The sequence below is a fragment of the Callorhinus ursinus genome, unplaced genomic scaffold (genome assembly GCF_003265705.2).
Source record: "Callorhinus ursinus isolate GAN/ISIS: 27379988/994484 unplaced genomic scaffold, GSC_fseal_2.0 scaffold2, whole genome shotgun sequence".
NCBI classification, from domain to species: Eukaryota; Metazoa; Chordata; class Mammalia; order Carnivora; family Otariidae; genus Callorhinus; species Callorhinus ursinus.
In genome coordinates, this window is record NW_027397064.1 from 6559331 (window position 1) to 6573780 (window position 14450).

Consider the following 14450-nt stretch of genomic DNA (forward strand, 5'->3'; position numbering starts at 1 on the left):
TGAATGAATGAATGAATGAATGAATGAATAGAATAGAATACTATGTGCAGGGAAACGTGGTGAATAAGACATGGCCCCTGACCTCAGTGGGGGACAACCAAAACACACACTCCAGTAAATAGACAAGCTCACTTTGTGAGAAGTGCTATGTGGCCGAGGGACAGAACTGGGGAGGGCCTTCTTTACGTCAGGGACAGGGAAGGACTCTCTGGGGAGATAACGTGGGCCCGGAGACCTAACATGGATCAAGCTATGGGAAGTCTGGGAATCAGACATTCCTGGGGCAGGAATAGCAAGTGCAAAGGCCCCGAGGGAGAACCAAGCTTGCCTTGGACACAGGGAGGCTGGTGTGGCTGGTGAGCAAGGTAGGCAGGGCACAGGATGTAGGGAGAAGTGGCCTTGGGCTCAGAGCTTTCACTTCCTGGGAGGGACAGCACCCAGCTCTCTGTGCTCCCTCGTGTGACCTAAGCCTTATCTCTTCTTGCTAGGCCCTTGTCCTGGCCTATCTGGTTCATACCTCAGTCTCCGTTACTCTGGCCCAACCCAGGCCTCTCTCTGGCCATCTGGACCCATGCACCCAACAGCCTCTGACAATTCACCTCAAACACAGTCAGGTCTCCATGCAGCTTGAGATCTTCATCCCAGCCCCTTCCACGTGGTAAATGGCTCCTCCCGGTGCTGGAGGGCTCAGGCCAGAGCCTGGGGGATCCTTGCCTCCAACACCCATTCTATCCCTGAATCTTGACACTTAACCCCATGTGGTATCTATTTTTTTAAGATTTTATTTATTCATTTATCTATCTATCTATCTATTTATTTATTTGAGAGAGAGAGAAAGCACGAGCTGGGTGAGGGGCAGGGAGCCCGATGCGGGTCTCGATCCCTGGAGTCCAGTATCATGACCTGAGCCAAAGGCAGACGCTTAACCAGACTGAGCCACCCAGGCGCCCGTAACCCGTGATGTCTTAAATACACCTGTTTCTCTTCCACCTGGCACTTCCCCTTAATCCAGTCCCCCTGCCTCTGCAGATGTCACTTCAATGTTTTCCAGGGAGCTTTTCTGCCTACAACCATTCCGTGGCTTCCCAAATCCTCCTTCAGTACCTGGTCCACAAACTGCCCGCCCCCGTTGCCTATGCACCCCTAGCACCCTCCTGCGCGGGGCCTGCCCATGCAGCGCTCCTGCCCCCCAAATTGTCCCCCAACTTTCTCATCTTCTTGGGCCTTCTAGTCTTGGCTTCAATGCCACCTCCCGCGGGAAGCCCTCCCTGCTGTCAGGTCCTCCTGTCTTTGAGCTCAGGGTCCCGTTATCCATAGATGGTCCTTAAGTTGTGTACGGATACCTCAGGTAACAGCCCCGTCTTCCCACCCCTTGCTGCCCTTGGGTGCCTGGAAGACTCTCCGACAAAGAAAGCGGGGGCCTGAGGGGGAGGGAGGGCAGAGGAAGATAGGAGGGTGATGGGGGTGTGGCTATCAGCAGAAACTGGGGTCCCAGTCTTCTTCCTTTGAATAAAGCAGTGTGGAAGTCAGCTCAGATGTGAGGCAGTAACTCCCACATGGCCGGAGTGTTGGGGGACAGGAGTGGGTAGGGAGTGTGCATGGCTTCTGTCCCCACCTCATCCTCTGCCCATAGCCATTCCTGTCTGTGGGGTAGACTTCGGGCACTCTAACTTGAGAGGTGTCCCTCCTAAGGACTGTGGTCCATACCAATTCTGGCCGCCCTTTCCCTTGCGGCACTGAGTGTCTCACTTGGACTCTTGAGAAAGGTGTCTTTAAGACTGCGTTCAGGGGGCGCCTGGGTGGCTCAGTCACTTGAGCGTCTGATTCTTGGTGTCTCCAACTCAGGATTGTAGGACTGAGCCCCGCTTCCGGCTCCGTGCTCGGCAGGGAGTCTGCTAGAGATTCTCTCCTTCTCCTTCTGCCCCTCCCTCCCCAAAAGAAATCAATCCTAAAAACAAGACAAAAAAAAAGACCACATTCAGGAGGGACAAAGGAGGCCCAGGATGGCCCAATTGGTAGAAGAGGAAGCAGAACCCATACTTTTACTCAGTGAATTGATTGCCCCACGAAGTGAGCCCTGCAGCCAGTAGCCCATTCTTAGCACCCCCAACAGCTAGGGGTCAACCCTGCTGACCCCCTAGAGCCTGGGCACCACCATGATTCAGGGGCACACTGGATGCTTGCAGGAGGCTTCTGCTTGTGAAGCTCATCTGCAGGCCCCAGGTGAGAACAAGCCACAGGAGGCTTAATCGGCTCTAATAGCTCCCTTCCCCCAGGGACTGAGCTTCACTTAAGTTTTCCTGACTGCTCACAACCGGTGTCTGAAAATCCTAAGTGCCCACCTACCATCTTCACTGTGCTCAAGGGGAAGGCTGGCCGGCCTGCCTAAGCAAGGCCCACCTCTTTCTCCAGGCAAGAGCTTGGGAGAATTAGGGCAAGGCTGCGCGAGTGCCCTGAAAAGAAGTCCAAAGGGACAAGGTGCCACATGCCACCACCAGGGGGAGCCACAGTCACCCAACTAACTGGGTGAGGACCCAAGCGTGAAGGCCAAAGTTCCGGGTTGTCCCACCGGGAGGTGGCTTGTCTGGGGTTTTGGCCCTGCGTTCCACACTTGGCCCGTACCACCACCCACCCACCCCAACCCTGGGGTCTGGGTAACAGCAGCGCCTCATGTAGCCGGTTCCTTCGTGTGCCTGAGGGTGTGGACTTTGCCTTCCAGGGCACCCTGATCCACCTGGCACCCAATAATGTGGTCCTGGGAAAAGGCTCTTGGTAGCATCAGTAGACCAACCCCGGTAAGCAGCCTCCCCTTCACAGCCAACTCCAGCGCCCTCCCGCAGGGTTTGGTGGTCAGCAGCAGCTGGGTCCTTGATCTCCATGGTGACTCACCACGCTGCCCGAAGGGCATACCCACCCCTCCCCTTGCCCACTGGGGTCTTCAGCCCACCCTCCCCAAGCTGGGGCCTGAGCTCAAGATCTCCCCAACCAGCCACCACCCCCTCGTCCTTGCCCCCTCCCCAGAAGGTCTAGAAAACTGAAACAGAAAAACCAGGCTTGAGACAGCTTTGTTAGAACAACTCAGCAAAATAAAATTCCGGTTTATTGTTGGACAACATTGTTTCACACATACATCAAACAGGCCAAAAAAAATAAACAGCAACTTCATAGACAAAAAAGGAAAAAAAGAAACCTTTTATCTTTGGCCTTTTTAACCATCTCATACAAACCAACTACTTATAGTACAGCTAAGTACATACACAAAAAAAGTTACTGGAATGCTCGGAATAAGATTGTTTTTTTGTTGTTGTTTTTGCTTTTTTTACAAGGTTTTTTTTCTCCTTTGAGATTATAATGAACATGGTCACACCACAAGTAAAGTCAGAAGTAGGACAGAGAACGCTCCAAAGGCTGGTTTGGTCATCCGAGATCATTAAAAATGGCTGACCCCTAACAATATGTACAAAAATATAAAATGTAAATAAAAAATACAAACAAATTTTCCTTTTTAAAGTACTTTTAAGAAAAAAAGCAGGGCCTTGGAAGTTTTGGTTCTTTTTTCCTCCCCTGTTGCAAATTCACGTTGTGGTTTTGGCTGGGTGGCGGAGAGCGTGTGTCATCTGCGGGTGGCGCTGCCCGCGTTGGGCAGGCGGGCGGGACTCTCTACTCGAAGGTGACCACGTTTAGATTCTGAGACGGGAAGTGGAGGGTGAATAGGTCACGGTGGCCTTTTTTTTTTGTTAAGTTTAACTTTTCCTTTTTTGCTGTCTAGTCATCCTCATCGGTCTTCTGCTTCTTGGTGTCGACATCGTCATCCTGTGCAGAGAAAGACGGTCAAGGCCCCTGCAGCCCCCTGGGCCCACCCCCACTCCTGCGGGCAGAGGCAAGGGGCCAGGCACTGGCTGCTCCAGACGCTTCCAGAGCTCTGGGAAGGCAGGCCTACGTTCCTTCCTGTTCCTGCTCAAGGTACGGAAGCCTTTTGGGACCACGCCACGGAAATCAGCCCCTCTGGCTGCTACTGTGCCTCACATCCCAGCCCCCACCGAAGCCCAGACGCACCTCATCGTCTTCAGCTGCCCGTTTGCCCGTAGCTGCCTCGGCCTCCTCGTCTTCGTCTCCATCCTCTTCCTCACCTGCACAATCAAACCCAGACTAAACCACACTGCCTTCCCTCAAACCGCTGGCAAGAATCTTGGTACCCTACCCGCGAGCGACAGCCTGAACTCGGGCGGGGACACGGCTTAACACTGCGGCTCCTCAGGGGACCTCCGAGTGACAGATTCCCCAGGAAAGAACGGTCCCTGATCTCTGCTGCCTGACAAACCGGGCAGTTGGGGCACCCTGCCCCGCCCCCCCCCACTCCCGTGCAGGCACTGGTCTCCGGACGGGGAAAGAGCGACAGACCGGTGTGCGGAAGGCACCGGCGGGACTGTGCGTGTGGGGGGGCCGTTTCACTTCACTAGCCTGAAACCAGAGAAGTCCTAGCCCCACAGCACCAAGCCAGCTGCGGGTGCTCCGCTGGTCTCCACCCCCAGGAGCCCCTGGGGCAAGGCCGGGTAAAGGAAGACCCGAAAAAGGGAGACGAACGAGGCTACTCACCATCGCCTTCCTCCTCCTCCTCCTCTTCCTCCCCCCCCTCTTCCTCTTCTTCATCTACCTCGTTGTCGGCCTCCTGCTCCCCATTTTCCTCATTCTCCTCGACAGAAAACACAGCAGGTTGTTACTGACGACAGGCCACCCCTCCCGCCCCGCCCCCTCCCCCCAGACCCCACCCAGTGCCATCTGCAGCCCCAGACCAGGCAAGAGACCTCAGCTCCTCTTCCTAACGCTCCAACAGGAGACGGTGATGCGGGCACCACCCAAGGGCTCAGCCTCCTCGCTCACCCCAGACTAAGCCCAAGCTGGAGCGAGAGGAACTTCCTGGCCAGGAGTGGCTAGGCATCACGGGCAAGGCGGACACTCACAGCGTTCCCGTTAGCAGGCGCGTCTCTTCCATTCTCGGCCTCCTCCACAACTTCCTTCTTCTCCTTTAAGTCCTTCAAAAAGTAAGAGGGAACCAGTAAGTCTTTTGAGAAAAACCCGAGGCTGGCAAAAGAGGCCCAGGGCTCGAGGGTATGAAAGCAGCGCCGATCTGGATGTCCCAACAGCCCCATGCTACACTTGGAAACACGGCAAGGAGGGGCCGCAGTATACCCAGCGCTCTGTGGTCAGGGTTTCCTCCAATTTCTCAACCCTCAAGAAACACACCAAAAAGAACCCCCTGCAGTTGTTCCCACTGCCCCTTACTCATGCTTCTTAGGACAAGAACCATGTGGCACCACGGCCTTAAACCCGTCTGGCCGGGCAGACGAGCCCGGGAACACTTCACTCACACACCCATCACAGACTGGCTTCCAACCAGAGGGAGCTCCGCCTCTCACAAATCCCTCTTGGAGAACAGCAGGTATGGGCCATAAATAAATAAGGTAATGGAGGGAGGGCCCGGGCACTGCGGGAGAACTCCCGTGGGCGGGCGAGGCCGAGGAGGGAATGGGAGGGCGCTAACAGGCAGAACTGGAGGGGGCCGTCTCAAGTCCTCACAGCCCAGCTAAGCACCAAGCCCACGGCAGGCCAACTCTCTATAAAAGACCCAAACCCACCAATTCCCTGTATGTGACAGCTGTCCCAGGAGGTCGCAGGTCGTCGCCGGGAAACGTGTCCGGGCTTAAGGAACTCGACCCCCATTCAGAAACGCGCCGCCCGGCGCCCCATCTCCCTCCCGGCCTCTCGTCGTCCGCGCGGCGGCTCTCAGGGCCCGTCAGACCGCACCTCGAGGAGCGGACCCGGTTCGCTTTCCAAAGGGCAACGCCGCCGCGGGCGCCCCGAAGCCCGGTAACTTTTTCCACCTGGCCATGCCGATCCGGCCGCCAACACAACAAACAGGCGTCGGGCCGGGCGCAGCTCGGACTCCGTCCAGTGAGCGGCACCGGGGCACCTGTCGGCCCCATTACCACCGGCTGGCGGGCCGCGAACCCCGGTGCCGCCCGCTCCCGCCCCCTGGCGGCCGAAGCCCCGGGGAGCGGGTGGGGGCGGGGAGAACGCGGCGCGCAGGCGCGCAGCCCCCGCCCGGCGGGCTTTGCGCGCGGGCCTCGGCACGCACCGCGCGCGCGGAGCACGTGGCCCAGGGCCGCCGAGTGCGCCCCTGACCCTGGAGACCCCGAGGCGGCAGGCCGCGCTGGCCCCCGCCTGCGCGAGTTGCGCGCCAGTCTTTCCGGGCGTCCTCACGCCCCCACCGCAGGCCTTGATGTGCGGGCCTGCCTCACTGCATTTGGCGGGCAAAGTCCCGCGGGAGGCCGCCCCGAAGTCCACGGGGCTTTCTCAGTCCCGCAGCCCGAGGCCGTAGGGGATGCGCTCCATGGGGCTATTTATTGCTCCCGGCGGGAAATCACCTTGGAGGAAAGCGAATGCGGACGTCCGCGCTGGGGAGGGCTGACCCTCCCCCCACCCAACTAGTTCCCGGGCTGGGCCCAGAGGGGGTCCGCTGGAGCCCTTCTGGAGATCCCAGCCTCAAGCTCCACTCCGCCGGGGGAGTCACCCCTGGGAGAAAGCCAGAGGTGACGCCGGGAGCACAGAGGTTAAGGAGACGCCAAGGTGACTCCTGCCCGTCCCCAAAGGGGCACGAAAGGGGCGCGGACCAGAGCCTTAGGTAAAACGGCCGATCTGCCTTAAACTGCCGCGCTCCCGCCGAGAGTGGAGACGAGACGCTCCCCGCGCGGGCCGCGGGAACGACCCGGCGCGCAGAACCGGAGCTGCGCCAAACGCGCAGGACCTCAAAACCGAGGGCAGTGAACCCACAACACCAGGCCCCGACAACCCCCGGCGCCCGGCTCGACCCCGCAACCGGCCAGCCGCGGCCACAGCTTTTGTTCGTCCGCATCGCCTCCGGGGCGGCCGCGCACACGGTGCTCCCGGGCAGCCGCGGGGGGCGCCCATCGTCGCCCCGGCGCGCCGTTCCTTCACTTTCCGTTTCCTCCCCAACGGCGCGTGGGCTCGCCTCCTCCACAGCCAAACCCGGCACCGCTGGTGAATTATTGAAGCTGGGCGGCTGCTCCCGGCGCACTCTCCCCGGAGGACACCTACCCCCGCCCTCCCTGAGGGCACCCAGGGCGAAGACCTTCACACCTCCGCGGAGACAATCGACGTCGCGGTCCGCCGACCCGCTGCCCGACTCCGCCTTATCAGAGCTTAGTCCACATAAACCACCTCGGACCCAGTGTAAGGCGCGAAACGAGGCGGCCCGGCTCCGAACAAAGAGCAGCGCCGCCGGCGGGCGCTCGTTGCGGAGCCGCCACTTCCCGCAGCCGGCCCGCGCCCTCACACGCGCCCCCCCCAGCACTTCCGATTCCAAACGCGCTCGAGTTTCAAAGTTATTTCCGTGCGCCCTGCGGGCTGACGACCCCCAGCCCGGCCCCTCTCCTCCCGCCACCTTTCAGACCACTCACAAACAAGTTTCAGGAGCCATACAACACCCGCCACCCGAGTCCCTCAGCCCCCGCGCCCGCCCCCCGGGGCCCCGAGGGCGCCGGGCCCACTCCCCGACGGGCATCACGCCTGCCGCCGCGCTTCCCGCCCCCTCCCCCGCACACAAAAGAGTGGGCTGCCTGGGGGCCTAGGCCGGGAGCGAGAGGTCTCTCCGCCGGAGGAAGAGACAGCGGGTTCGGGGCAGCCCAGCCGCCGCGCGCGCGCGCGCCAAACACCGCTCCGGCGGCAGCAGCGCGCGGACCCCGAAGGGGCGGGCGGCGTCCAACCTCACCTTGGTGGTGATCTCGGAGCTGGTGTCCACGGCCGCGTCTGACATGATGGGGCACGCCGGTGATCCGATGCAGCGGATTAAAAAGAAAGCAAGAGTTCGAGGACTCTGGCGAGAAAGCTGCCTGAGTCCGCGGTGGCGGAGGAGGCGCGCGGCGGAGGTGGTTGCGGCGAACGGGGAGCCGGACACGGGAACAATGCAAAGATGGCTTTTCAGAGCAGCCAGTGGGGAACTCACGCGGCGCCAGAACCTTTAATATAGATTAGTGGGCGGCGCTCGGCCTCCTCTGCCCGGATGCTATTGGCTGAGCGCAGGGAGCGGGCGCTCGCTCATTGGCTCGATTCCGAACAATGGGCAAGCGTGCTTAAAGCGGCAGTGCCTTGGTGCGTCCCGCGCTGCGCAGTCGCCGGCCGCACTGTCATTCAGGGCCTTAGTTTGCCGGGTCTCGGCGGCGCCGGCGCCGCGGGGGAGGGGCGCACGAGCGCGCTCGGGGCGCGCGCTCCCGCCGCTGTTTTGCTGGGGCTGCTGACGCAGAAAGCCAAAGCGCGGCAAAGCCGCCCGCCCAGCCCCCCGTCCTCCCCTCCCCTCTGCTGCTCGGAAGGAGGGGGAGGGAAGAGGAGGCGGTGGCCGGCGCGCACGACGGCTGCCAGCGAGGGGGAGGGGAAGGCCGGGTGCTGGGCTGCGCTCGCCCGGGGCGGTGCCCTGTGCAGTGCCCGGGGAGGTGCCCGCCCCCGCGCCGGGGCACCTTCGACCGAGAATTGTCCCAGTGCAAGTGGGTGGAAACCCTGCGACGAGCAATGAGGGCGCGAGGCCGCCCCGTCTCTACCTCATCCACACCCTCTGCCCAGCCCCAGGTGTCCCGGGTCTTTGAAGAGGTGACCCTGTTGCCCACCACTAACCCCGGCGTTGGCCGCCTGAGCCAGCCGACAAGCGGGCTCCGTGCCAAGCACACACACACACTCTGAGATTCATGCTTCGAGGGGACTCGTGGGCCGGTGCGGGCTCCTGCCTTCGAACGGGACAGCCCACGGGCGTCGCACCACACAGCAGTCTCCGCACTCCAGGGCTTTGGACAGCGCCTGCCCCGAGCGGTCACTGTCGTCGCGACAGCCTCAGGGAGCCCCCTTCCAGAACCCGGCCATCGAGTCTATCCTCTCTCACCCCACTTAAGGGGCTGCGAGGGGCACACGACCTTATACACTGAGAGTTTACTGGGGGGGAAATAATCGCCCCCTTAGACCAGTTGGTTTAGTCCTTGGGGACTCCTTGAAGTTTGGGGCGCCATTTAGGGAACCACGCGGAGCCCTGAGAAGGGAACCATCAAGGCGCCACACTCAAGATGGCGTTGGACGCGGCAAGCGTGGCGTGACGTGGCGATCCGATCACGCAGACGATCCGAAAACCACAGGTTACACCCCCCTTATCGCCACCGCACTTGGCTGTCGAACTAAGAAAGCAGCTGTGTGGGAGGAAAGATTAGAACAGGTGGGAAAATGTTCCAGAAAAAAAAAAACCGTGCCGCACTCAATATGGCGACAGATAGGGTTCATCCCTGTGTCGCCAGAAGGGGGCGCCCGACACGGAAGGCGGGACTCCGGAGAAACGGGCGCGCACTGGCTGAGAGTGGCGGGCGAACACAAAGTTGACGCTTTGCGTCCTGCCATTGGCAGGTTCTGCTGTCTGTCTCTTGGGGCCGCGGACCTGGGAATGGAGAAAACCCGGAGTCTGAAGTCGTGGAAGAGGAACGGATGCCAAGTCCAGTAGAGCTTCAAGTGAGGAACGGGAGGAGAGATTGAGTCGCCCTTCTCGGTTCTCTTAGGTCAGGGGCTCGCTGACCCCATTCCCACCGCGAGACTCCCTTTGCTGAGCTTACCACGCGCTCGCCCGGCTGTCTCCTCTGGCCCCGGACTCCCCTGCCCGGCCTGGGGGAGGCGCGGAGTGCCGGGGCGCCACCTGGGTCTGGGCCCCCTGCCCACTTCCCCTGTCCCGCACGCGTCAGGCCCGCATCCTGGTTCACATCTGTCCCAGTCTGGCCGTTGGGGCTTTCCCGAGCGACTTGTCCCCTGGGAAGAGAGAAGCCCAGGCTCCCTGTCCTTTGGTCGGGAGGAACGTAGGACAGGTGTTGGACAGGGAGGGAGAGCCGCGCCACCTCCTGTTGCTTGGCGGTCGCCATCCCGTACCGGGTACGCGGCAGCGGAGGGGGCGCCCGCCGGTCTCAGTCCTACCCCCAGGCACCCCTAGGGCTGGAAGGGGATTTTCTCCAGGGTGGGCGCGCGCCAATCCAAGGGACTCAACAGTGGTGTCCCCCAGGACCACGCGTCCCAATTCTTTGTTCGGTCCCCTCCCTCCCCTGGCCAGTTGCCTTTATTGCGGCGCAGACCTGGGGCCGCCTTTCGCCCCAAAGGAGGAAAGGGCTCGTTGGCCGCTGCCGCTGTGACCCCCTCCTTTGTGCCGCAGTCTTCCGAGAAGTGGAGGGGATTGTGCGGCATGGTAAATGAGGCGGGACAGCGCCTTCTACCTGCGGTGCATCCGTTAAGCTCTGGTTCCCCTCGAAGGGATTGTTCGTTCAGGCCACAAAACCCGGATGCCCCGAGAGCTTGGTCTGTGCCACATCTAAGCGATTGAGGCTTCTTCCCTCCCTGTATGGTGGCTTTGGGCAGTCGTCTCTGTCCAAGCTGAAAACTGGACATGACTTCTGCATTCTGGCCGGGGCCGGGGGTGGGGTGGGGTGGGGTGGGGTGAGGTGAGGGACGGGCCGTACTGGCCGCACTGGAGCCAACATGCGGGAGGAGCTGGGTGAACGTGAATTTCCCTCAAAGAACTGCTTTGCCTGACCCTGTGCCCAGGCAGTTGGCTTTGCTAGAAGCGGTAAGGAAGGCTCATGCCCACCTGGTTCTGGAACCAGTATTTACATTCACCAAGTATTCACTGGGTGCCTGCTGTGTACACAGCTCATGCTTCAAACATTTTCATTTATCCTCTGCACTTTGCAAGGTAGACAGGACAATTATAGGGTTGAATCATATGAAACTGATGTTTTTGTAGGTCGAAACCAATTGAAAATCAGCAAATTTGTACGTTCAACCTCTAATATGATACCACTTTACTTGTAACAAGTCAAAAAAGCCGACCAAGGGATTATAGCAAGGAACTTGAAGTAACCAAGTGAATCAGTGACCAGGCTGGGGCTAAAATCCTAAAATGGAGGACTCTGTCTTGTTAGATGAGTCCTGGAGCAGAAGTGGCCTCCTTGGACCTCCTTGGGTTCATAAGTGGTGGAGTTCTTTAGGCTATCAAGAGCCTCCTCTCTCCAGGGATAGGCAACTCACATCATCTTTGCTGTTTCTAAATGGGCTGTTCTTCCTGTCCTCTGTCACTTCCACTCACCAATGCATCTCTGTCCTTTGCTGGCTCTGTGTCCTTTCAAACCCCCCAAGACAAGCTGGTATGCCCTGTTAGGCCACATTTCCTGGTGCATGTTGAGGTGCAGTAGGCTTATGTTAGAGCTGCTCTAAGATGAGGGGTGTTTTGGGGGGGATTGGGGGTGTGGTGGCATATGGCCTCCAGGCAAGTTTTATTTTAAGGAATTTGTATAAGGACACCGGGGTTGCCTACACATTCTCCAGTTGGGACCACAGCCCTCTCCCCACCAGGCCTGAGTCACACATTTATTTCACCTACCTGGCCCTGTGGGCACTTAGGTTTGCAACCCTTGCTCCTAAGCCATTTCCAACATATTCCTAATTGGTTGTCTCACAATTCTGCTCGATTCCCAAAAGACCAAAAAGGATGTAAAGGCTGGTAAAGCTGCTTGGGTTCATATCCCAGTCATGCCACACACTAGCCGTGTCAACCTGGGCAAGTTACTTCCTCACCTCTAAAGCATGGAGACACAATGACAGGTCCTACCTTCCAGCGTTATGGTGGGAACTGAACTGGTTAATATTCAGAAAGTGCTTGAAACAGCGTCTGGCACATCCAGGAACACCGTCAGTGTTCTCGGGATCCCATTTTCTTGCTTCTCTGTACCTCAGTGGGTTGGTTTCAGTGTTTGCAGGTCTCTGGGCAAAGGAACAATGTCTTCAGCAAATTCTTCCCATATTCAGTGGGAAATGAGGGCACCAGCCTAGCTGAGTTTCTGGAAGCCTATGATTCGGTGCCCGACATGCTTGGCAGCCCCTCTGGCCTCAGAGGAATGACAGAGTCTGGGAGACAGCCTGAGTGGAGAGGGCCTCAAAAAACTCCCGCCTTCCCGCCCTTCAGAAACCCAGGCGTTTCAGGCTGTGGTTTTCTTGCCCGGGCATAAGGGCCTGGGGAGCTGCCAGGGGCCTTTCAACTCTCCCGCCTTGCCGAGCCCGGATGGGATTGTGTAAGAGCCACCCCCCACACGCCTGCTCCCTTGTGCAGCACGTCCGGGCCTGCCCTTTCTCCCCGGGGAGCTGTGCCAGAAGGCCCTGGTACCTACACAGGTCTGGCAGCCCCAAGAGGCTCCTGCCTGGCAGGGACAGGGTGGGGGACATCTCCTTACGTTCAGGGCCTGCCCCCAAACTGATACCAAACCGGAGCTCTGGTTGGAGACCAGATAAGGAGGCTGGGGGCCGTGCGTGTGCTGTGTCCATGGCCACCGCTGCCTCCCGAGCACACTCATGCCATGGTGCCAGTGCTGGGCCCCCTGTGCACGTGCCCCCTGTGCTGTCTCTAGGAACCCCCTGCCCGCCCCTGCCGTTGCCTGGCTCCGCTTCCCTGCATCCATCCATGTGTGTGCACGCCTATCTGCAGAGCTCGAGCTCCGTGGGTGTTTTGCTTAAGCTCTGGTTACCGTGTGTGGCACGTGGGCCCGGCATCCCGCTGGCAGGTGAAGGTGCTGGGGCGGGCGGGGGGGGGGCACGTGCGCCAGCACACATCAGTCGCCCTGCCCAAGAAGGCCTGTGAGGGCAGAGCAGCCAAGGAAAGGTTAAACACCGCTATGTGACATGAGGAGACCTTGAACTGGGCATCTCCACACCTGTCCCTTCCTGCCACCTGGCCCCACACGGGAACCTAGCAGGACAGGAGCCTCCAGAGGGTCTGTGCGCCCCCTGCAAGGCCAGAAGGCCCAGGATAGGTAAGCTTGAAGTTGGGGAGAGGCAGGCTCTTCGACATCTTGAAGTGTCTGCTTCCCTCTTCTCTGTTAATTTCAAATGGATCTTTCCTTAACTCCGGCAGAGAAGCCGCCCCCAGTCCTATTTGGAGGGAGAAGGTGTAAGGTATGGAGGACACACCGCCAGCCAGAATTTACTCCCTCTCTCACCCCAAAGGGCAGTACAGACAGGGTGACCAGCTATCCCCGTTGCTGCAGGACATAGAACTCTCAGTGCTACAACCGGGAGATCCCCAGGCACCCTGAGACACATCGGTCACACTGGTCCAGTCCTTCAAAAGCTGGTAAGAATGGCATTTCTGAAGAAATCTATGAGCACCACCAAGAAGGGTCCTGTGGCCCTTGATCCAAAAACAGCCTCCCACTTGGATTCTGCTTGTCTTTGCCATGGAGAACCCAGGGTGACGCTGGGAGCATTTGGCTTGCACATGGCAGAGCAGAAGGATTGAGGGGCTTAGTGAAGATCACAGAGGAAGCTGGCGGCGCCGGGATCAGGACCTCCCGCACCCTCCCGGGAGGGCTCTCAGCCGCCACGTGCAGGGAAGGTTGCCATGTGCAGTGACAGTCGTGAGCATGGGAATCTGTTTCTAGATCCAGGTGGGAGCCAGGGCCTCTAGAACAGGGGAAGATTTCTTAGGCTTCTTTCGAAAATACTCTCTCCTGCAAGAGGTTTTCTGCGAATCTCACAGGGGAGAAAAAACGAGGATCTCACTGGGACAGTTCTGTAGGAAAATCTCAAGGCAGGATGAAGCCTTACCCCAAAACCCAAACCTCCCCAGAGAAGGGAAGGTGGCAGTCCCCTTTCCAGGCAAATGCGAGCTCCTCACGCATTTAAAGCCTGAGAGGAGGGGCGCCTGGGTGGCTCAGATGGTTAAGCAACCAGCTCTTGATTTCGGCTCAGTTCATGATCTCAGAGTCTTGAGGTCGAGCCCTGCGTCGGGCTTCACGCTGAGCACGGAGCCTGCTTAAGATTCTCTCTCTCCTTCTGCTTCTGCCCCACCCCGACTCTCGCACACTCTCTCTCAAATTAATTAATTAATTAATTAATTAATTAATTAAAGCCTAAGGGGAAAGAGTTCACACACGTGAACCGAGAGCCTCCCCAGAGCTTTCCCCAGCTGCAGCATGTTCTCGACTGCCGTGTTGGGGCTGGGCCTTGCACTGTGACCATTCACTGGCTCTTAGTGGCTTTCTCCAGGTTATGCCATCTCTTGCCACTGAGGCACTTTAAGAGTGTTACCTCAAAAGTATCAGCCAGACACCTATTGGTCCCCTTGGGTCCTGGCAAGGTCCCAGTCTTCTCACTTGCTCGTCAGGGAGAACATGGCCCAGCTCCCAAGGAGAAAACAGCATGGCTGCTTGTCCCTACTCCTGGGCTGTTCACGGGGCCACAGCACTCTGCGTTGCAAAGTCCTTGGCCAAGATGTGGTTTTGAGACCCCCAAAGTATTTCTCAGCTTGGTGGTAATCAGTCTTGGACCTATATGTGATTTGTTGAAGGCCTACCTCAGTCAAGATGTTCAGG

At 59.0% G+C, this 14450-nt stretch overlaps 1 protein-coding gene across 4 annotated transcripts; it reads right to left on the reverse strand.

Moving 5' to 3' along the window:
* Positions 1-3064: 3064 nt before the first annotated feature.
* Positions 3065-8024, reverse strand: PTMA (prothymosin alpha). 4 transcript variants are annotated; one of them, XM_025889611.2, is made up of 5 exons: positions 7790-8024; positions 4962-5033; positions 4597-4690; positions 4057-4130; positions 3065-3813 (listed from the first exon to the last, which is right to left on the reverse strand). In XM_025889611.2, exons 1-5 carry the CDS (start codon positions 7832-7834, stop codon positions 3766-3768), a joined length of 333 nt encoding a protein of 110 aa, XP_025745396.1. In that variant the 5' UTR covers positions 7835-8024; the 3' UTR covers positions 3065-3765. The 4 variants fall into 4 exon arrangements, with proteins under 4 accessions (XP_025745396.1, XP_025745389.1, XP_073733301.1 ...); XM_025889604.2 differs by having other exon boundaries at positions 4597-4693; XM_073877200.1 differs by lacking the exon at positions 7790-8024 and adding an exon at positions 5637-5999.
* Between the last annotated feature and the right edge of the window lie 6426 nt (positions 8025-14450).

Coding starts and splice junctions, on each gene's coding strand:
- PTMA (XM_073877200.1), bottom strand. CDS start 5,984: ATGGGGCCGACAGGTGCCCCGGTGCCGCTCACTGGACGGAGTCCGAGC. Junction 5,034..5,636: donor CTGTCACATACAGGGAATTG/GTGGGTTTGGGT, acceptor TACTTTTTGAAG/GACTTAAAGGAGAAGAAGGA. Junction 3,814..4,056: donor GGGCAGCTGAAGACGATGAG/GTGCGTCTGGGC, acceptor TTCTCTGCACAG/GATGACGATGTCGACACCAA.